General features: G+C 41.5%; 1 protein-coding gene across 3 annotated transcripts in view; it reads right to left on the minus strand.

The window, feature by feature from the left end:
* LOC116480565 (zinc finger protein 155) overlaps positions 1-21,070 on the minus strand; it is a 47,355-nt gene extending 26,285 nt beyond the window's left edge. The window contains exons 1-5 of one of the 3 annotated variants that reach the window (XM_032172675.2): positions 20,912-21,070; positions 9,241-9,323; positions 6,969-7,095; positions 6,720-6,812; positions 5,942-6,241 (exon numbers count right to left, since the gene is read on the minus strand). In XM_032172675.2, coding sequence (XP_032028566.1) covers positions 5,942-6,241; positions 6,720-6,812; positions 6,969-7,095; positions 9,241-9,255 — 535 coding nt within the window. In that variant the 5' untranslated portion in view covers positions 9,256-9,323; positions 20,912-21,070. Of the gene's footprint in view, positions 1-4,272; positions 5,455-5,941; positions 6,242-6,719; positions 6,813-6,968; positions 7,096-9,240; positions 9,324-20,911 lie in introns of those variants that run through there. The other 2 variants (XM_058426410.1, XM_032172676.2) reach the window with 2 other exon arrangements.
* Positions 21,071-24,069: the final 2,999 nt, after the last annotated feature.

Genomic DNA, 24,069 nt, shown 5'->3' on the forward strand with positions numbered 1-24,069 from the left:
CTTGTTTGTTTTTGGTTCTCTATTTTAGTTGTGATGTTAAGTTGCTAACTTGAGATCTTTCTAGCTTTTTGATGTGGGCATTTAGTGCTATTAATTTCTGTCTTAACACTTCTTTAGCTGCATCCCAGAGATTCTGGTACATTGTGTCTTTATTCTCATTAGTTTCAAATAATTTCTTGATTTATGCCTTAATTTCAGTATTTACCCAGGAGTCATTCAGAAGCAGGTTATTCAATTCCACATAGTTGTGTGGTTCTGAGTTAATTTCATTAATTTTTTGGATGAATTTCTTAATCTTGAGTTCAATTTGATTGTGCTATGGTCTGAGAGACTGTTATGATTTCAGTTCTTTTGCATTTGCTGAGGAGTGTTTACTTCCGATTATGTGATCAATTTTTAAGTGCCATGTGGTGATGAGAAAAATGTATATTCTGTTGTTTTGGAGTTGAGAGTTCTGCAGATATCTATCAGGTCTGCTTAATCCAGAGCTGAGTTAAGTTCCTCAATATCTTTGTAAATTTTTTATCTCAATGATCTAATATTGTCAATGGAGCGTTAAAGTCTCCCACTATTACTGTGTGGGAGTCTAAGTCTCTTTGTAGGTCTCTATGAACTTACTTTATGAATCTGGGTCCTCTGCTATTGGGTGTGTATATATATTTAGAATAGTTAGCTCTTCTTGTTGAACCATTTGCCATTATGTAATGCCTTGCTTTGCCTTTTTTTTTTTTATCTTTGTTGTTTTAAAATCTGTTTTGTCACAAACTAGGATTGTGACTCCTGCTTTTTTCTGATTTCCATTTTCTTGGTAAATTTTCCTCATCCTTTTATTTTGAGCCTATGTGTGTCTTTGCACATGTGATGGGTCTCTCGAAGACAGCGTATCCATCAGTCTTGGCTCTTTATCCAGCTTGCATTTCTGTGTCTTTCAATTGGGGCATTTAGCCTATTTACATTTGACATTAGTATTATTATGTGTGAATGTGATCCTGCCATCATGATGCTAGCTGGTTATTTTGCAGACTTGTTTATGTGGTTGCTTTATAGTGTCATTTGTCTACGTACTTCAGTGTGTTTTTGTAGTGGCTGGTAATGTTTTTTTTCTTTCCATATTTAGTGCTTCCTTCAGGAACTCTTGCAAGGCAGGCCTGGTGGTGATGAATTCTCTCAGCATTTGCTTGTCTGAAAAAGACCTTATTTCTTTGCACATAAAGCTTACTTTGGCCAGATATTAAATTCTGGCAAAGAATTCTTTAAGAATGCTGAATATTGACCCCCCAGTATCTTCTGGCTTGTAGGGTTCCCACTGAGATGTCTGCTATTAGTCTGATGGGCTTCCCTGTGTAGGTGACCTGACCTTTCATTCTCTCTGACTGCCGTTTACTTTTAATTTTGACCTTGGAGAATTTGACGATTATGTGTCTTGAGGTTGATCTTCTCATGGAGTATCTTACTAGGGTTCTCTGCATTTCCTAAATTTGAATGTTAGCCTGTCATGCTAGGTTTGGAAAGTTCTCCTGGATAACATCCTAAAGTATGTTTCCAACTTGTTTCCATTCTCCCCATCTTTCAGGTTCCGCAATCAGTCATAGGTTCAGTCTTTTTACATAACTCCATATTTTTTTGGAGGTTTTGTTCATTACCTTTCATTATTTCTCTATTCTTCTCTGCCTGTCTTATGTCAGAAAGATAGTCTTCAAGCTCTGAGTCTCTTTCCTCCTCTTGGTCTATTCTACTATCAATACTTGTAATTGCATTGTTAAGTTCTTGTGTTGTGTTTTTCAGCTCCATCAGGTCAGCTATGTTCCTCCTCTCAACTGGCTATTCTGGTCATCAGCTCCTGTATTGTTTTATCATGATTCTTAGCTTCTTTGCATTGGGTTATGCCATGCTCCTTTAGCTCAGCAAAGTTCATTATTACCCACTTTCTGAGGCCTACTTCTGTCAATTCAGCCATCTCAGCCTCAGCCCAGTTCTGTATCCTTGCTGAAGAGGTGCTGTAGTCATTTGGAGAAGAGGCACTCTGGCTTTTTGAGTTTTCAGCATTTTTGTGTGTTAACTTTTTATCATATTTCTGGGCTTATCTACCTTCAATCTTGAGGCTGCTGACCCTTGAATGGGGTTTTTGTGGGGTCTTTTTGTTGATGTTCTTGTTGTTTTCTGCCTGTTTTTCTTTTAACAGTCAAGCCACTGACTGTTAGCAACTGTAAGGCTGCCACGGTTTGCTGGGGTCTGCTCGAGACCCTAGTTGCCTCAGTTTTTCCTATGCCTGGAGGTATCACCAGTGAAAGCTGCAAAACAGCAAAGATGGCAGCCTTCTCCTTCCTTTAGAAGCTCTGTCCCAGGGGGATACTGACCAGTTGCTGGCCTGAAGACTCCTGTAGGTGTCTAGAGACTCCTGTTGGGAGGTCTCACTGAGTCAGGAGGAACAGGATCAGGGACCTACTTACAGATGCAGTCTGGCTGCTTTTGGTACAGCAGGTGTGCTGCACAGTGGGGAGGACCCTTCCTCATCCAGATTGCCCAGACTCTCCAAAGCCAGCAGGCTGGAACAGCTTTGTCAACCAAACCATAGAGACAGTGGTCGCCACTCCCCTGGGAGCTCCATACGAGATAGAGATTAGATTTCTGTCAGTATAAGCCTGGCTGGAGTGACTGAAGGCCCCCCACAGGGAGGCCCCACACAGGGCGGAAGAATGGATCACGGTCCTACTTAAAGAAGCAGTCTGGGCCAGGTGCAGTGGCTCATGCCTGTAATCCTAGCACTTTGGAAGGCCGAGGCAGGCGGATCACCTGAGGTCAGGAGTTCAAGACCAGCCTGGCCAACATGGTGAAACCCTGTCTCTATGAAAAATACAAAAATTAGCCAGGTGTGGTGGTACATGCCTGTAATCCCAGCTACTTGGGAGGCTGAGGCAGGAGAATTGCTTGAACCCAAGAGGTGGAGTTGCCATGAGCCAAGAGCGCACCACTGCACTCCAGTCTGAGCAACACAGTGAGACTCCATCTCAAAAAAAAAAAAAAAAAAAAAAAGGCAGCAGTCTGGGCATGATCTGGCAAAGCAGGTGTGCTGTGTTGGGCAGGGGGAATCCTCTCCTTGTCCAGACAACCTGGTCTCTCCAGAGCCAGCAGGCTGGAACACTGAGTAGACTGAACCACAGAAATGGTGGCCAGCCTTCCCCTCAGGAGCTCCCTCCTATTTCAGGCTGAAGCCTGTTGTTGTTGGTTCAAATTCCAAGCCAGTGGGTTTTGTGAGGTACCATGGAAGTGGGGCCCAGAGAATGTTGTTGCCTGGCTCCCTGGATTCAGCCCCCTTCCTAGGGGAATGTAAGGATGAATCTGCCACCTTGCCAGGAATTCTGGGGCTGCAGCATGTAAACCTCCTCGGTCTCTGTGTGTGCCTGAGAGGCTGCTCTGCCAAAACTCCACACAGCTCTGCGTATCAAACCCAAGGCCCTGGTGGCATGGGCTCACAAGATCTCCTGACCCACAGGTTGCAAAGATCCTTGAGTAGCATGGTTTCCTGGGTGGGGTCGCACAATCACTCACTGCTTCCCTTGGGTGGGGGTGAGGTTTCCTTTGGCTCCATGCCACACCAGGTGGGCCATAACTCCACCATTCTTTTCTTCATTCTCTGTGGGTTGAACTGATTGCCCAGTCAGTCCCAATGAGAACCTAGATATTTCAGTTGAAGGTGCTGAATTTACTTGTCATTTTCATTCCTCTCTATGAGTACCATAAACCACAGCTGCTTCTAACTGGCCATCTTGGTCCATCCCAGGTTTCCTCTTTTAGATACAATTTTAAAATGTGTTTTCTCCTTTTGATCCTTTAATATCACGTCTCTGATATTTCAAAAGATATGAAGCCCAGCCAAAGCTCTTTCTACATCTCTTACATGTACCAAACACACATATAAAGTGCCAATCAGTGTTAAGGTTGTGAAGATTCTGCAGCAAAGATACATGCAGCTTATATTCTAGCCAACATCAATTCTGACATGTCCATCAACAGATTTGTAAATGCCTGAACAAACTCCTATTCTTTCTAAGGCCTGTCTCTTGAGTAACTGTAATTGCCAAATTTCTGAATGAAGCCCCAATTTACAAAGGTTCTGTGCTACAGTTGTTCTGAAACCACATGGGTATGCTGAACTATGGCTGAAACACTGACTTCAACTTAAATATTTTCCCCCCGAGACTGTATGAAATGTATCATCAGCATGGATTCTGTAATAAGCTATGAGATATGAACTCAAAGTGAAGTGCTTACCACATGTATCAAATTTTTAATGCTTCTCCCATTGTGAACTCTCAGATGAGCTTGTAGTTGAGAAGACTATCACAGATATCACATTACTAAGGTTTCTCTTGAAAGTGAACACTCCGATGAAGTTGAAGACTTTGAGGTATGACTGAAACACATGGCAATCTCCCCACACTTCCTGGGTTCCCTGCCATATGGACCCTCTGATGCATATCAAGTCAAGTGCCTGTTGTAGTACATCCCACGCTCCTCACATTTGTATGGATTATCTCCATTGTGGACTTTTTTCTTGGTCTTTAAGATATGATCTATGTACAAAGCTCTTCCCATAGTTCTCATATTTGAATGGTTTTTCTCTGCTGTGGAGAATAGATGGGTCAGATGAGTTGAGGCCCAGCCAAAGCCCTTCCCACACTTCTCACATTTATATGGCTTTTCTCCCACATAGTTACTGATGTAAATGATGTTGTGAATTCTGAGTAGATCTCTTCCCACACTCCACGTTTCAGTGGCTTTTCTCCACTGTGGAGTCTCTGATGTTTCAAAAGACATGAAGCCCAGCCAAAGCTCTTTCCACATTCCTTACAATTATAGGGTCGCTCTCCCCTGTGGACCCTCTGGTGCATGTCAAGATTAAATTTACTGTTGTACCCCTTCTCACACTGCCCGCATTTGTATAGCTTTTCTCCAGTATGGCATGTCTGATGGGAATGAAGTTGTGAACTCTGAGTAAATCTCTTTCCACACTCTTCACATTTGAAAGGTTTTTCTCCACTGTGGAGTCTCTGATGTTTCAAAAGACAGGAGGCCCAGCCAAAGCTCTTGTCACATTCCTTACAATTATAGGGTCTCTCACCCGTGTGGACCCTCTGGTGAAACTCAAGATCCAACTTCCTTTTATAGTCCTTACCACACTCCTCACATTTATATGGCTTTTCTCCATTGTGGGATCTCTAATGGGAAGATCGTTGTGAATTTGTATAAAATCCCTTCCCACATTCTTCACATTTGAAGGGTTTTTGTCCACTGTGGACTCGCTGATGGTTCAAAAGACATGAGGACCATCTGAAGGTCTTCCCACATTCTTTACAATTATATGGTTTCTCTCCTGTGTGGATCATCTGATGCTTACAAAAATCTCGCCTACAAATGAAGCCTTTTCCATATTGCTCACATTTGTATGGCTTCTCTCCTATGTGGACCATGGAATGACTACTAAGTGCTGATCTCTGACGAAAGTTCTTGCCACATGTATCACATCTGAATGGTTTTTCTCCTGTGTCAACCATGGAATGCCTATTAAGTCTTGATCTAACATGGAAGTTCTTCCCACATATATCACATTTGAATGGCTTCTCCCCAGTATGGATTCTCTGATGTTCCTGAAGCTGTGAATCGTGAATGAAGGCTTTCCCACATTCCTCACAATTATAAGGTTTCTCTCCTGTGTGTAATTTGCAATGAACATTAAGTGCTGATCTACTATGAAAGCCTTTCCCACATTGCCCACATTTGAATGGTTTCTCTCCAGTATGGACTCTTTGATGAGTTTGCAGATGTGAGCTCTGATTAAATTCCTTACCACACACATCACACTTATGGCATTTTTCTCCCATATGGACTCTCTGATGAATACGAAGGGCTGAGATGTAACAGAAGCTTTTTCCACACTCACCACATGTATGAGATTTCTCTCCTGAGTGTGATTGTTGATGACGATCAAAGACAGAAACATCACTGAAGGACTGTTTACATTCATTACACTGGTAAGGTTTCTGTTGCACATGACTTATAGATAGTCCTGCCTCAATCTGGCAGGGGACATCACTTTCTTTGAAGAACTGAGAGCTGTTCCTTATGGAATTTTGACACCTGGTTAGGTCACTTGCAATTTGTTCCCATATTTGCTGACAGGACCACTCTTCATGTGGTCCTGCTTCTGGAACAGTCTCCATCTCAATTTGGATATTGCCTCCTAAAAAGACACAGAATTAATATATGTGGGCAAGTGAAGCCCTGTTCAATGTTTTCAAGATTTCACACTTAGGACATGGCATTAAACTTTAATGAATACAGGAAACATTAAGTTCATGTTTTCTGAGTGCACTATGGTCTTTGGTTTTCAAGAGACCAATTTAGAACCATATCACATCTCATATGTAAAATCCTTGGTAGAAATAAAAGACTGAATTAATAATTAATAACATACACACATTTAACCTGTTACTAATTCTGGTAAATTTCGTAGTCTAAAATCTTGTATGATAAATTATGAAACTAATAAAATATGAACATGAATAATGAACCCAAAGGAACTTTAAAGAAGAAAGGCAGTTGCAATAATTCAGGAAAGCAGTTTGGCAATTTAGACCAGGGTGATGGAAATAGGCATGGACAGAAGTAAAACAGATGGAAAAGTCATGTACAAGGATGCACAGTTACTTGGTTCTTACCTGAATTCCCTTCTCTTTGGCTTGTTGTCTTTATCATCCAAAACTTTTCCTTCCTTAAGAGGTGGAAAGAATCTTGGTGGAATGGTTGATTCCCTGTGAACATGCAGTGACATGCTTAATTCCAACCCATTGTAGGTAATATCTAGGGAAAATTTACTAGAAATTTAGATTCCCAATGCATACTCAAACTTGGAATACAAAGCCATTCCTGGGGCCTAACGTTCTGTTATAGAGGGTGCCTGTCCTCACCTACTGAGAGCAGGTTCCTGAAGTTCTCTAGCATCACATCTCGGTACAGCTTCCTCTGGGCAGGGTCCAGCAGTCCCAGCTCCTCCTCAGTGAAGACCACAGCCACATCTTTGAAGGTCACTGCCTCCTAAAATATCCAACATACAAAACCTAAATCTTACGACCAGTGATTATTCAAAGAAGGGTGGCACTAAGTAGGCAAAAGGGACAGGTGTGGTAAGTTGTCCTAGATCTTGAGGGATGTAGGTCAACAAACAGATTTCCCACTCATTCTGCCTATATCCTGACAATGACATACACTGATTTTCATGAGTTCCATCAGAAGTGCAATGATATAAGAGAAGTCCTGTACTTTTACTTTGTGCACTCATTGAGTCTACTTGTAAGTAGCCCTCTAGGACTCTAAATGCTGCCTCCTGGGCTACAGGTATTTAGGTTTTAGTGTGTTGCCAATTGCCCCAGTAACATTTAGAAGTTTAGTCCCAACTTTGATAATTTCCATTGTCTTTCTCTCTTCCATTGTCTTCCTTTCATACTCAAACTATGGATGTTGTTAACTTTTCTTTAATATCTGTCAAATTAACCAGTTTATGGTGACCTGTGTGGGACAGCTATGCAGTGCATCCTCTATACTCTCAAGGCACAAACTACATACATTAGTTGCATCATTCAATGTCATGATATGGAACTATCATGCCTCAGGGCACATCCCAAAGCTCTGTCCCTTCCTAGATGTGTGGCTTTGGACAAGCTCACCTACGTGCATTAGTTTCCTGTCTGTATAATGATTTTCACCTGGTATTGTTTTTTCAAGGATTAAAGAAGGAAATATATATAGCATTGGGAAAACTGTATGGCAAAGACTAAGTATTTAATAAATATTATCTATTTTTATTATTTTATTATAACTGTCATTATTGTTATTTATTTCATCTCATTTCATATCTGCACAGTATTCTGGGGCAAAAATCATCTCTTTTTATTTAAATAATGAATACTTCATATTAAATATTTTTCATTATCAATCCTGTAAAGAAAATAATTTTATATAGACTTTATTCTCCTGTTTAAAATAATGTCAAATGAAAATTAGAATGTCAATAAATAAACACATTTAAAATTGCGATTACATGATTTCATACTTTCTTCCAAATGTTTTATCTACTTCCCACCCTTTTGAGTGAATACAAGTACCCTTATTCTCCTTATGATGGTTAAGAGCAGATTGTAAATATTCCCATGGTTTCGGTGATATGATTAGGAAGAAGAATTCATTGTATTAATATCATTCTCACTTATTTGATTATAAATGAGCAGAATGGCTAACATTCCTGACCTTGGTTGCCTATGTGAATCTGAGCAGATTTCTCATATTTAATGAGTTTAAGAGGAAGATGAGACCAAAACTTGCATTCTGCTTCTCTGAGTAAATATAGTAACAGAACACAAGTGACTGGCCAATCTTCCAGTATCACTGGACATTTGAAATGAAGGTACCTACTACTTTGGTAAAGCTGCTTACTCCATAAAGGAATAAGAAGAGACCAACAAATAACATGCACACAAGGTACGAGTGAGGCATGGCAAACACAGAATCCAGCTTTTCCTGTGTGAAAACTCCAATAATATTTGTGGGAAGTAGCAGTCAGAGCCTCATGTGCTGTGCCCTGTTGACATAATCTATCATCTATAAAACAGCCAATGTAATACATGTCAAAAGTATCCTATCTTGTTTTCAGAATTAATGTTTGGGGGTAAGGGGTTATACATAGGAAAGCTGTTATGGCAGTGTTGCTTAAAACAGTAAAATTCCTAAACCACCTAAATGTCTATGAGTGTGAGGTAGTTAAAAATAAGAAGGTACATTAATTCCTTGGGACTATGATACCAATATAAAAATGGAACATTATATAATATTATATAAAATGAGCACAATTTAAAATTAGAGGTATGTCATCAATACAAATACAGTTATGAATGTACATGATGAAGAATACAAGATAAAAACAGCTAATTTCTGAGCAGAGAAGTAGTGAAGTGAAAGAATTATCCATTCCTACTATTTTGTCTACTACAGAAAAGAAATTATGTAAGAAAACAAGAACTAAAACCAAACGGAAAGTCAACTCAAAAGCAACAAAGGAAGCATCTGGCAAACGAAATGCCCTCAAATGCTTATTGTTCTCCTTGAGTCTTCCCAAGACAGATAAAAATGTGACAATATGAGTAGTAAAATGGAATTTTAACAGCAAGAGAGGCAAGCCCTACTCACTTTGAATGTGGTCATTTTTCCTTCTACTTCAGGGAATTTGCAGAGTCCCGAATGAAGCAGTTCAAGTGAAGGTGAAATCGTGCCTGGAAAGTGCCAGGAAAGGCAGAAAAACAGACATGAAACGGTAACTAGGAATGTCAACCACCAACACAAACAAGTATTTTCACTTAGCACATGAATGTTCACAGCAGCATTACTCATAACCCCAAACTGCAAACAAGCAAAATGCCCTCCTATGGGTAAATGAATAGACAAATCATGGCATATCCATACAACAGAATTTTATTTGGAAATTCAAAGAAGTGAAGAACTGGCTCATGCTACAACATGTATGAACCTTGGAAACATTATGCTAAGTTAAAGAAGCCAGTCTAAAAACCCCATGGACCGTAAAATTCAATTTTATAAAATATCCAGAATAGGCAAATGTATATATAGACAAAGTAGGTCAGTGGTTGCTCCAGATTTGAGGTGAGAATGAGGTTTAACTGTACATAAGCACAGGGAGTCCAATTGGGGGGCGAAAATGATCTAAACTGAATTATGATGATGGTTACACCACTGTTCAAAGTTCCTGAAGATTATTAAATTGTATGCCTGAAATGGGTAAATTCTATGACATGTAAAATACACCTCAATAAACTTGGAAATAATAACGGTTAATCTACATGTTATTTAACTGGATTCTGAGTCCATGTTGATAGAATATTTATAGTTGAAGAAACTAATAAATCATGGAGAAGTGGAAGCTAATCTTTACAGGCGAATGCCCACTAATAATGTATCTCCTGTAAGAAACGCTTTTATTTTCAAAATTTAATTAAAAAGTAATCTTTCCGTGGAAAAATCTGAAAGACATCATCTTCGCCAAGTGAACAAAGTTGAGATCTCCAATGAAGGGAAAAACAGACATCATTTGGCCCCTGTTATGACACCTCAACACTTCTGTGGTATCCATACCAACAATGCATAATCTGAACCTAAACATGAAATACATAAATCCCAAATGACTATCTTTCTATAAAATACTTTGCCTATATACTTCAAGGATGTCAAGAATAAAAAGACAAAGGCTGTTGAATCTTTCTAGATTAAAGAAGACTACAGAAATGTGACACCTAAAAGCAGTACACAAAATTGGACTTCGGACTGGGGGATGGGGGAAAACAGTTACAAGAACTTTAAAAAGAACAACAAATTTAAATATGGGACTTTGGATAGAAAAGATGATGGTGTCTAGCCATATCTAATAGGTAACAGAATTAACTAATATTAATAGTCTCTTAATTGATATCTAGTATTTAATAGTGATATTACTTAATATTATATCTAATACTACCTAACATCTTATATGAAACTCTACAGCCAGCCCTTCTTACCAAGACACTCCATTATCACCTTGGTATGTGGGCTTCCTTGATGCAGAAAGCTACAATAAGTTGTTTCTCATTATAAGTTTGTCCCCGGTGGTATTTGGCTGATGGGTGTTAACAAAGCAAAATACAAAATGTAAATAATTGGAAACTTTGGGTAAAGAGCATATGAAGAGTCAGGTGCTGTGGCTTGAGCCTGTAATCCCAGCTACTTGGGAGGCTGAGGCAGGAGGACAGCTTGAGTCTAGGAGTTAAAGGCTGCAGTGAGTTAGGATTGTGCTACTGTACTCCAGCCAAGGCTCTTAAAGCTCCAACGTAATCCTTGACTCCATGTCCCACAGCCTGGTATAAGAAATGGACTCCCAAAGCCTTGGGCAGCCAAGTGACATGACTGAGCAGTGGTCTCAGGACCACTTCTCAGAGGGCAGTGGTCTCCTTACCACAGATCCATTAGGCAGTGCCCTAGTGGGGACTCTGTGGGGAGCCCTCACATTTCTCCTTGGCACTGCCCTGGTAGAGGTTCTCTGTTGGGGCTCCACCCCTGTGGCAGGCTTCTGACTGGGATCCCAGGACTTCTCATACATCCTCTGAAATCTAGGTAGAAGCTGCCAAGCCTCCTTCACACTTGCATTCTGAGCATCTGCAGCCTTAACACAATGTAGAAACCACCACAACTATCAAGACTTGAACCCTCTGGAGCTGCAACCCAAGCTGTACCTGGGGTACTCTGAGCTGAGGATGGAGCCAGAGTGGTCGGATTCAGGGCACAGTGTCTTGAAGCTGCTCAGGGCAGGGGGGCCCTGGGCCTGGCCCTTGGAACCATTCTTTTCTCCTAGGCCTCTGGGCCTGTGATGAGAGGGACTTTCCTGAAGACTTCTGAAATGTCTTCCAGGTCTTTTTCCCATTGTCTCAGATATTACCACTTGGCTTTCTGTTAGTCATGCAAATCTCTTTTGCAAGTGGTTGCTCCACAGCCGACATGTATTCCTCTCCTAAAAATGCGTTTTCTTTCTCTACTAAATGGCCAGGCTGCAAATTTTCCAAACTTTTATCCTCTGCTTACCTTTTAAATATAAATTCTAACTTTAAGTCATTTTTTTGCTCCCATATATAATTGTAGGCTGTTTGAAGCAGTGAAGCAGCCAGGCTACTTCTTGAATGCTTTGCTGCTCAGAAATTTCTTTTGCCAGGTACCCTAAGTTATCACTCTTAAGTTCAAGCTTCCAGAAATCCCTAGGGCATGAACACAAAGCAGCAAAGTTCTTTGCTAGGACATAACATGGGTGACCTTTACTCCAGTTCCCAATAACTTCCTCATTTCCATCTGAGATCTCATCAGCCTGGACTTCATTGTCCATATTCCTACCAGCATTTTGGTCACAGCTATTTAATCAGTCTGTAAGAAGTTCCCATGGCTCAGTGAAAAAGTTAAAAAAAAAAAAGTTCCAAGTTTTCCCTCGTCTTCTTCTGAGCCCTCCAAACTTTTTCCAACCTCTGCCCATTAGCCAGTTCCAGAGCCACTTTCACATTTTCAGGCATCTTTATAGCAATGCACTGCACCTCAGTACTAATTTTCTGTATTAGTTCATTTCTGTGTCACTGTAACAAAATACCTGAGGCTGGGTAATTTATAAAGAAAAGAGGTTTAATTGGCTTACATTTATTCAGACCGTAAAGGAAGTGTGGTGCTGGCATGTGCTCAGCTTCTGGTGAGGCCTCAGGGAGCTTTCACTCATGGGAGAAGGTGAAGCGGGAGCAGGCATGTCACAAAGTGAGAGCAGGAACAAGACAGAAATTGGAGGACCCAGACTCTTAAACAACCAGATCTCACATGAACTAACTGAGCAGGAACTCAGTAATCACCAAGGATATAGCACTAAGCCATTTATGACGGACCCGCCCCCAGGATCCAACACCTCCCACTAGGCCCCACCTCCAACACTGGAGATATGGAGGGACCAAACATCCAAACTATATCAAATGTAATTAAAAGAGAGGACTGGGTTGGACTCTGATGCTTGACCAAGCTCGAATTTTAGTAAATCTAACCTTTAGCCACTTGCCTCAAAGCTGTCCCTAACGGAAAAAATATGCCAGGACAACAGTAAGTACCTCTAAGACCTGTGGTTACCAAAAGGCAATCGATGTGTGGGAAGGGTAAAACCAATAAACTGAAACTACAGTGTACAGTGTGAAGGAATTGTTTATTTTGTAACTTCTTAAGGAACCTTTACTCAACTGGACTGTGAGAGAAACTAAGTAGCAGCATCTTTGGTTTTAAATGTTGCAGAGTTGAAGAGCATGTTTGGGTTTATGTAGGACCCACAGTTCACTATGAAACAATTACAGATGGTGATACGTGATGCAACAATTACAGACGGTAAACACCTGATGCAGACACACAGGAGATGTGAAAAACAAACAAACAAACAAAAAAAAACAACCAACCAAAAACCCAGTAGTCTTATCTATTTGGGGCTTCTAAAAGTTGTTAGGCCCGAAGGAAACTGAGTCCTGAGCTTGACCTCTTAATTTCCTTCTTTGTTTTCTTGTTCCTGGCTCAGACCAGATAGCATCTAAGATAAAAGATTCTTTGAGATAAAAGTCCCCTTTGACCATTACATCCCTAATGCAGAATGTTAAATACATTCTTCCCAGTAAAAGGAAACACTGCTATCGAATTGCTGTAACTATGCATTAATCTTGTATAGAAAATGCTGACATCCTGTTAAGCTTCCTAGATCCTGCCTACATAATGACTTTCAAATCTTTCCACTTCAGAGCACTTATCCAACCTTTTGAAGTCCGTGTCCTCCCAGGTGGACATCTTCAAATTTTGTGTTTGAATAAACTCAATATTTAACCATATTGCCTGAATCTCATTATCAATGTTAACAGATTGTTCCCAAGGGAACAGCCAGCCTGATCAACTGGATAAAAGGCATGGTAAGGTCTGCCTTACCATGAAAAAGGGAACTGCTCAACTCACCCTACAAATGCTCGGTGGGATACCCCAGATGATGCGGCTGATATCCTGCAAGCCACGTGGGACTGAATTTATAATGACTGGGATATTCATCTGCTGAATATGCTTCTTACCCAGGTCATGGTAAATGCTGTGGCTAAGGGGGCCCCTTTTGCATGGGTACCTCACATGACTTTTGTAAAAAGAAAACCTAAAATGGGGTGGTTATGTCAGAAGTCTCTAAAAAGAGGCATGTGGAGTTGGACCCCAGTTATGTACATATCCAGATGGATTTTAACCTGTTTAACTGGGCCAAATTGTAAAACCAGCTGCATTTGATTGGAATTGTTTATACATGGCCTGATCGTGAACCTCTTGGGGAAACAGCTATGCTAAAGTAGACTGATCATCCACCAAAGACATCCTAAGTTGCTAACCAACTGACATCAACCATGGACTGTACTAATACCTTCCAGATATGTAAACTTACAGTAAACATTTATAAGCCCCTGCCCAACCTTGCCTAGATAGAACAGGAAATGATTTAGCTGACTGCTAGATCTGTACTTCTTGATTGCAATTCATAAGACCCCACTTAAAACATCTTTTCTTTTGTTTGTGGCTCAGTGTCGATTTTATTTATCTCTTTATTTAACTCTTGCAAAACTGAACAACAGTCCTAGAAGCCTTATCAGATTTGCTGTCTCAGCTTCCTTTTAAGGATATTAAAGGTGTTAATAAAAATATTAGGTTAATTAACAAGAGGAAAAAGAGGGCAGAGTCAAAGGACTCATCCCAGAAAGCTAGAAATTTTTTAAAGGTCATTTAAAAAACAATGATAAAGGTGAAACTAAGAAGAAAGAGAGAGAGCCATGGGACTCATTCCAACAGGGTGAAAATCTTTAGATCATTATGTTAAATTAAGTTTAGCCTAAAGCTGCTTTCTTACATACTTTAAGTTAGGTATAAAGGTTTCTCCAGGCAGGGTGTGGTGGCTCATGCCTGTAATACCAGCACTTTGAGAGGCCGAGGTGGGTGGATCACCTGAAGTCAGGAGTTCGAGGCCAGCCTGGCCAACATGGTAAAACCCCATCTCTACCAAAAATTAGCCAGGCGTGGTGGTGTGTGCCTGTAATCCCAGCCACTCAGAAGGCTGAGGCAGGAGAATCACTTGAACCCGGGAGGCAGAGGTTGCAGTGAGCCAAGATCGTGCCACTATACTCCAGCCTGGGCGACAGAGCAGGACTCCATCTCAAAATAAATAAATAAATAAATAAATACAAAAATAAAAAAAGGTTTATCCATATATAGTGATCTGAAACCTAACTGGAAGTGTAAACAGACTGTAACCTACTCTTGTGCCAATCACTGAGTTTTGACAAATCAAAGGGAGCCAACTGTTCAAACAGGGATCAAATAAGGCAAAAGCTGAGCTGTAACCAAACTGGCTGTTTCTGTTCCCCACTTCCACTTTTTGAATGTCACTTTCCTTTTTCTGTTTACAAATCTTCTTCAACCACATGGTAGCAGTGAAGCTTCTCTGAATCTATTCTGGTTCAGGGGCTGCCTGATTTGCAAATTGTTTTTTACTCAATTAAACTGTTTGATTTATCTAAGATTTTTTACTTGTAACAGTTTTATTAAGAAATGGAATAAATAAAATGGAAATTGATGAGGCTAAAACAAAGGTCTGAACACAATAATATTGAAGGTTTGGTGGACCAAAGGGATCCTCTGCTGATCCCCCAATATTAAAGGGTTTCAAATAAGTTTGCTGGCCGGGCGCGGTGGCTCACGCTTGTAATCCCAGCACTTTGGGAGGCCGAGGCGGGCGGATCATGAGGTCAGGAGATCGAGACCACAGTGAAACCCCGTCTCTACTAAAAAAAATACAAAAAAATTAGCCGGGCGTGGTGGCGGGCGCCTGTAGTCCCAGCTACTCGGAGAGGCTGAGGCAGGAGAATGGTGCGAACCTGGGAGGCGGAGCTTGCAGTGAGCCGAGACCGCGCCACTGCACTCCAGCCTGGGTGACAGAGGGAGACTCTGTCTCAAAAAAAAAAAAAAAAAAAAAAAAGTTTGCTGTATTTACTCCAGTTTGGAGAAATTTTAAAAGGCTGAAGGTAAAGATTATGATGAGAAACCCCACTTGGAATTGCTTGGGGGCAGTAGTCAAGTAGATTAGTCAAGATAAAGATTGACGAAAGAGCCAGGGTCCTTTGGCTCAATCCCCTCCAGCGGACTCTCAGCGTTTCGCATAAGAGAGGATAAAATGGTTAGGGGGAGTGTTGTAGGGGGCAGGCAGTGGAAAAGTTCCTGGGACCAGAACATAAAAATGTAAGGGTTGGCCGGGCGTGGTGGCTCACACCTGTAATCCCAGCACTTTGGGAGGCCGAGGTGGGAGGATCAGGAGGTCAGGAGATCGAGACCATCCTGGCTAACATGGTGAAACCCCATCTCTACTAAAAATACAAAAAATTAGCCGGGCGTAGTGGTGGGCGCCTGTAGTCCCAGCTACTCGGGAGGCTGAGGCAGGAGAATGGCATGAACCCAGGAGGCAGAGTTTGCAGTGAGCCGAGATTGCACCACTGAACTCCAGCCTGGGCGACAGAGCCAGACTCTGTTTAAAACAAAAAAAAAGTAACGGTTGATATGATTATGAAAGTTGGACTATTTAAACAGACTTTATATTAAGAAGTTGTATCTTCTTTACCTAAATGTTTTATGGGAATGGACATTGTATCTGACTAGGGAATGTTTCTCCTGACTAGTATTATAAAACAGAAGGCATATAAATCTACCCTTCAAGCAATATTAGTTGGACACGCTAAATGGGAACCAGTAAGATTGCCTGAGTCCGCACAGTGTAGAATAGAATCTGAAGTGCTGGTATGGACAAATTCTGTTTGATAGCCCCGTGTGGAATGTAGCCTGGGGCTTACGACAGAAGCCTGTGAGTGCCTTCTAGTGACAACTACTGAGACTTTGGACTAGAGAATTTTGACTTGAAGAGTATTTACTGCCCGCTATGGAGCATTAACTGAGGCTAGCCCTATGACTGAAGGACATTAAAAAATCTTGACACCTGAAATACCTATGCTCTCTTAGGTAATGTCAGGAAAACATCCTACTGGGGATGGCAGTGCCCAGAAGAGTTCCATAATAAAATGGAAATAGTTTATACAGAATCATGTTACCTGGAGACTGACTCTGGAACTGTGTGAGAAGCTATAAACAACTCTCAACTGACCAACAAAGAGCTGCTCAGTTTGTGAATGGCAGTTCCAAAGTGAATGAACATCTGATTTGGAAGGATGCCACTCTGATCAAAGAAGGTAAAAACAAATCAGCTCAGTGCACTGAATTACACGCTGTTTTCCTAGCAGTGATGAAAAACTGAATGGTGGTAGAAACCCATTTTGAGATTTTTACTGACTCATGGGCAGTGGCAAATGGCCTGGCCATACACTCAGACAGGAGAGCAGTGGAGATGTGGTCTATTAAAGGGATGCCCATGTGAAGCATGAACTTTTGGAAATTTGAAGTGGGGGGTGTGCATTAAAGTAGGACCTGTTGATGCTCATCAGCAGAGCCCCCTTCAGGTTTTGAATCAACAAGCAGATATCCTCATGTGCTCCCTTGCAGTAGCTGCCTGGGTCCGTGAAATTAGTGGATATGGGAGTAGTGCAGCAGTGCAAAGATGGACTAAATCGAGACATGTTCTTACACCCTCTGAGACACAAAATGCAGATGAAAACTGTTCTGTTTGTAAGCGAAAGTGACGGAGTGAAGATGGCTGTGAAACAGATTCCCTGGTGGGAAGGACCTGAGTGTAGCTGGTAAGTGAGACTGATGCTGGTAGCCCTGGGAGGCTACAGATGGGTCTTGACAGCAGTAGACACTGATTCTTGACTGGGTTTTGCTTATATGGTGGAAGATGCAAATGTTCAGAGTGCTATTAAAAAAAGAAGAAAGAAGACCAAGAAACACACTAGATATATAGCCCATAATATCCAGCAATGAATAGAGAGTGATCCTCCTCAGAGTAATAGTTTGATAGGGAAGTAGAACAGGCAATTAAAACATTGATTGTCTAAAACAAAGAGATAAAAGCATCAGGGCTGGCTTACACACCTTCGTAAGTGTGTGCTCATACTCAATGTCAGTGGGATAGCAATTTCTCTGTTTTTCTGGTTGATCTAGGGAAGACCTGGTGGGAAAGGAGGCTGGGATGACTGTGCAATTCTTGCCAAGGGAGGAGAACACCGGTATAATGATTATACTTTTTTTTTCCTTCTTCCCCATATTACCTCAATTTTTTTTCCCCATACCTGATGTAGTGGTCACAGGATCAGGGCTACAACTACAAGTGTTGGAAGTCGGGATGATTCCTAAGCAAGAAACCATAACTAACTTTCTAAAACTTATGTCAGAATTCCTGAGGGCCCGATGGGGATGGGTTGTGCCTTCACCCCATCTGGCAAAATTGGGCTAACAGTGAAAGTAGCTGTATTTCCTGATGGTAAAAACAGTCCACTATTCTGCACCTAAGTAACCTCACCCTATTTGAATGGAGGTGAACTGAGGGGGAGGCATTTGCTAGACCAGTATTGCTGTCTGCAGTCTAGACCAGCACAGTGGTGATTCTAACGTCCCTTCCAAAGGTGAAAAAGTTTGTGTATTAACGGAAAGAAGGAGGAACGGTAGCTGAGGGTAAAGGAACGAATAAATGAGTTATGAATTGAGAGAACTCCAATATTATATTAATACCTTAAGATGACACTGTCTCTTAGCTCAGTTATACCAGATGCCTGAAATGGTGAAGCTATATGTTTGCTAAGACCACTCCTGCTTTTAGAACCTTATATCAAATGGAAGCCGGCAAACCTGAGTGGCTTCACCCACTGGACTGGACTTATTAATGTGACTAAATGGGATTCTGGTAATGTGGTGGTATCTTTTGAGTTGCATATCCTTTTTTTTTTTTTTTTTTGAGACGGAGTCTCACTCTGTCTCGCCCAGGCTAGAGTACAGTGGGGCAATCTTGGCTCATTGCAGCCTTTGCCTCCCAGGTTCAAGCGCTTCTCCTGTCTCAGCCTCCCGAGTAGCTGGGACTACAGGCGTGCGCCACCATACCTGGCTAATTTTCTATTTTTTGTAGAGATGGGGTTTCCCCATGTTGGCCAGGCTGGTCTCGAACTCCTGACCTCAGGTGATCCACCCACCTCAGCCTCCCAAAAGTGCTGGGATTACAGGTGTGAGCCACCATGCCTGGCTGAGTTGTATATCCTTTTTATGTAGGAGGATCTGGGTTCAAAGATGGGTATGTACAGTGATAACCTAAATGCATATTTGGTCTCTAACATGTCTCCTGGCATACAACTAAAATCCTTAGAATCTCCAAATCGATCTTTTGTATACTCATGAATTGAGTGATGGCTGGCAACCCCTAGGTAGTTTCAGGATGTGGCTGGTCACCAGAAAGGCCAAGGCATAGTTAGAGAGTAAAGGCATGGGACTTTCAGCCCCACTCCCCAACCTCTGGGAAGGGAGAAGGGCTAAAGGTTAAGCTGATCACCAGTGGCCAATGGTTTAATCAATCGTGTCTATGCAATGAAGTTTCCATAAGAAACCAAGAGGACTGGATTCTGAGAGCTTCTGGATTGCTGAATGCATGGAGGTTCCTGGAGAGTGGCATACCCAGGAAGGTATGGAAGCTCTGCACCCCTTCCTACGTGCCTTGCCCTCTGCATCTCTTCACCTGTAGCTTTTGTAATATCCTTTGTAATAAGGCAACAAACATTAAAAAAAAAAAAAGCTTAATGGCTGGGCACAGTGACTCACACCTGTAATCCCAGCACTTTGGGAGGCTGAGGTGGGCAGATCACCTGAGGTCAGGAGTTCGAGACTAGCCTGGCCAACACGGTGAAAACTCGTCTTTACTAAAAGATGGGGTGGTGTGTGCCTATAATCTCAGCTACTTAGGAGGCTAAGGGAGGAAAACCGCTTGAACCCGGGAAGCAGAGGTTGCAGTGAGCCGAGGTCATGACACTGCACTCCATCCTGGGCAACGAGAGTGAGACTCTGTCTCAAAAAATTTTTTAATGAATTAAATAAATAAATAAAAATAAGCTTAATGGTTACTATCTTTATATCCTGCATTCAGAGGTAATTAAGCTTTTTTTCTTGTCATATTTCTGTAATTTCTGAATGCTCCATAATGATATGGTTCTATAAGAATACAAAATATGTGTAATAAGTGAAACAAAATAGTTGGTAAAGTTTTAAAAGACTCCTAAAAGAGTCCAAGCCCATGAGCCTTGCTCTCAAGGTCCCTTCAATCAAGTCCTAACTTGCTTTCCCCACCTGATTCCAGCTAGTTCCTCTGCCTCAGTGAGAATGTATCCAAGAAATTATCAGCTTGGGCTCTGACCTGGACGGCAAAGGTTCCAACCCCAGTTCCACTTCTTATTACTTGGGCAACTATGGGCAAATAACTCCTGCTCCCTTTGTCTCACTCTCATCTTTAATAGACGAAATGGCAGTACCTCTCCACAGAACTACCATGTGGTGTACATGAATTTCTTTGTATAAAGCCCTTAGAACTGAAGATAGCAATTAAGACTTTCTTATCAATGCCCACGCCCGATTACAGCATCCTACAATAGATGTGAACATTACTGTAAAAGAAAAATGACAAGTCACACTCGTGTGGAGCTTTGTTGTCAGTAGTCAAGGAGTCACTCCATCTACCTCCAAGCAATCCTTTTAGAGAAGTCAGGATGCGGAAACAATGCTGCGAAATACCACGGTTATGTCACCGCTCTTGACAAAACAGTCAAGACCCTCCCCTCCTTCTGTGGAAATTGGAGATATCCCTCCTTTTCCTAAATAAGAGGTCAGAGAGTGTCCAGAATTTTCCAGCGTTCTGCAGGGATCAGAGAGAAGAGCCAGCTGGAGCTCTGACACCACCATTTCTGACCGTTTCTCAGGAAATTAACAAGAGATCGCCATTCATTATAACAAAAACTGTTTTAAGACTCTTTTATATTACCTCTTTCAATTCCCAAGACAATTCTATTAGGAAGGTCTTAATATCTCCCATTTAAAGAAAAGCAAAAAGAGGCCCAGGGAGATTAACACCCCAACGTTGTACCGGGGGAATCGGCCCCGCGCCAGTAGTGGAGGGAGGCGGATTGGGCGAGCTGAGAGCCCCAGAAACCCCCAGATAAGGCAAAACGTGACAGGACCGAGTCCCCCGGGACGCTAGGACAGCCCTAAACGCAAGAAGGCTCTGCTGCGGGGACCGCAAACCGCCGCCCTCACCCTTCCAAACCTTTGCTTTCCGACGGTGCTTCCTTTCCTCTAAATCTATCGCTACCTCGTTGAGGGTTCCGAGAGTAGGTCCAGGAAATTCAGAAGGGCCTACGAGACGCAGAACAGCTCAAACTATCACAGAATAAAGGGTAACTCCCGCAGCCGTAGATCCCGCGACTCCAGAGCGTCTGGACTACATTTCCCAGAATTCCCCGGATCCGCCTGCTTGACCGGAAGTGCCCGCAACTCCACCGACCGTTAGGACACTTCCCAGAATGCCCAAGGAGTAAACGTTCGCAGTTTTACCCTCCAGGGGGAAGTGTTGCAACTACACGTAGCTTCTTGACCACACTTCTTCCAAGTCCCCGGAGAAGGGAATCCCCCATCCGAAACGCCTATGTGGTAATATGGACTACTGCACTGAGTGTCGTCCTTACCTTTCTCTTGAGTCTTCAAGCAAAAATATTACATAAACAATGATTTCCTGATCGAAATATCCCCAATTATTACAGAAGTATTACTGGAGAGTGAACAAAGGTGGAGATAAAATCTTCAAGGAACTAACAAGAAATTACTGCTTGAGGATCAGTAGAGAACTGAAAAGAGGAAAATGTTTAGTATAACCTGATGATATGAGGCTAAAACTGATAGTATGCCGATGTAATTTTAATTTACATTTCCTGTATTGTAAGTGAAATAGAACATCTTTTCATATTTTCAAAGGCCATTATTATTATTATTATTATCATTATTGGTAAATTGTTCAAACCTTTTGCCTACTGTACCAATGGCTTTTTGGCCTTTTCCCTCACTATTCAAATATTGTTTATACATTTGTCAAATAATTACTTTTTCTTGCAAATCTTTTCTATTTTTTTTTTTTTTTTTTGAGGTGGAGTCTCACTCTGTCGCCCAGGCTGGAGTGCAGTGGCACGATCTCGGCTCACTGCAAGCTCCACCTCCTGGGTTCATGCCATTCTCCTGCCTCAGCCTCCCAAGTAGCTGGGACTACAAGCACCTGCCACCACGCCAGGATAATTTTTTGTATTTTTAGTAGAGACAGGTTTTCACCGTGTTAACCAGGATGGTCTCGATCTCCTGACCTCATGATCCACCCACCTCAGCCTCCCAAAGTGCTAGGATTACAGGCGTGAGCCACTGCGCCCGGCCCAAAGTTTTCTTTTATTAGTTTCATAGATTGAGGTCTTAGATTTAAGTTTTTAATCCATTCTGATTTGCTTTTTTATGTGGTAAGAAATAGAGGTCTAGTTTCATGCTTCTGCATATGGATATCCAGTTTTTCCAGCATCATTTATTGAAGAGATTGTCTTTTCCTCATATGTGTTCTCGGCACATTTGTCAAAAATTAGTTATCCGTAGGAGTGTGGATTTCTTTCTGTGTTCTCTGTTCTGTTCCATTGGTCTCTGTGTCTGTTTTTATGCCAGTACTACGCTGTTTTGGTTATTATAGCTCTGTAGTATAATTTGAAGTCAGTTTTGTTCTTTTTGGTCACGATAGCCTCAATTATTCTGGGGTTTTTTTGTGGTTCCATATAAATTTGAGGCTTTTTAATTTCTCTGAAGAATGTCATTGGTATTTTTAACAGAGATTACACTGAATCTGTAGATTGCTTGGGTAGTATGGACATTTTAACATTATTGATTCTTCTAATCCATAAACGTGGAACATTTTTCCATTTTTTGGTGTCCTCTTCAATTTTTTTGTCAGTGTTTTATAGTTTTTATTATAGGCAACTTTAACTTTTTTGGTTAATTCCTAGGTATTTGATTTTACGTGTGGCTATTAAAAATGGCATTACTTTTGATTACTATTGATATAGAAAATGCAGTATATCCATACATTAAAACAGTATCGAAAACACCATGAGCAAAAAGAGAAAGCTGAAGAATCAGGCCAGATTAATGGAGACAGGAGAAACGAGACAGTTAAAAACAATTCATAAAAGTGGGCTAAACTGGAGGAAAATCAATTATAAGGAATTTAAATTAAAAACAGAATAAATTTAAATATGGAGTGTAGGTTAAATAACATGTTATCAATATAACCCATTTTCTGATTTTGATCATGAATCTGATTATGAAAGAGAATGTTCTTGTTATTAGAAAACATACTTAAATTTTAGGCCGGGTGCGGTGGCTCACGCTTGTAATCCCAGCACTTTGGGAGGCCGAGGCGGGCGGATCACGAGGTCAGGAGATCGAGACCACGGTGAAACCCCGTCTCTACTAAAAATACAAAAAATTAGCTGGGCGTGGTGGCGGGTGCCTGTAGTCCCAGCTACTTGGAGAAGCTGAGGCAGGAGAATGGCGTGAACCCGGGAGGCGGAGCTTGCAGTGAGCCGAGATTGCGCCACTGCACTCCAGCCTGGGCGACAGAGCGAGACTCCGTCTCAAAAAAAAAAAAAAGAAAACATACTTAAATTTTAAAGGCTAAGGAAATGCCATCTCTATGGCTTAATTTCAGATGCTTTGGGGAAAAATAAAGATATAGATATGATAGAAGTGTGGAGGGGGGAAAAACCCCACAACATCTGATAGCTGGCAGTGGCAGTGGCTAGTCCTTGATGTTTTCAACTCATCATAATTTCTAGAACATTAGCAATTATCAAACAGAACCATTCAGTGACAATGGTGGAAAGAAATGCAGTCCTTGTGGGAAGCTAGGTCAGGGAGAGAAAAAAAAGCAGGGAAATACAACAATTTCTGTCCTTGAGAAAACACAGAAATATTCTCCCATCTCTACTCCTTCCTTTCTCCTTGCTCCCCCAAACAATGCGGGGAGCAACACTCTCCATAAAAAAAAAAAAAAAAAAAAAAAAGGTTAGAAAGGGTCAGGGACTATTCCGCTCCCTACAGGAATCAAAGAGAAAGCCAAATCAAAGGCAGATGGACCTCTGACGCAATGTCACGTTCACAGAGTTCAGGAAACTAAGCAGTTCCCAGGAAATTAAATAGTACCAATAACAAGAGACAACCACTTACCACGTCCCATGGACTGTTTTAGGAATTTTTTTTTTTTTGTAGTTTCTCATTTAATTCTCAAACCACCTTATTAGGAAGGCACTACTATCATTGCACTGTACAGAAGAAAAAAAAAATCAGAGGAACAGAGTTTAAGCAACACGCGCGGGAGACCCTAACACCAGGGAATGGACG

The sequence above is a fragment of the Hylobates moloch genome, unplaced genomic scaffold (genome assembly GCF_009828535.3).
Source record: "Hylobates moloch isolate HMO894 unplaced genomic scaffold, HMol_V3 SCAFFOLD_13, whole genome shotgun sequence".
In the NCBI taxonomy this organism is placed as follows: Eukaryota; Metazoa; Chordata; class Mammalia; order Primates; family Hylobatidae; genus Hylobates; species Hylobates moloch.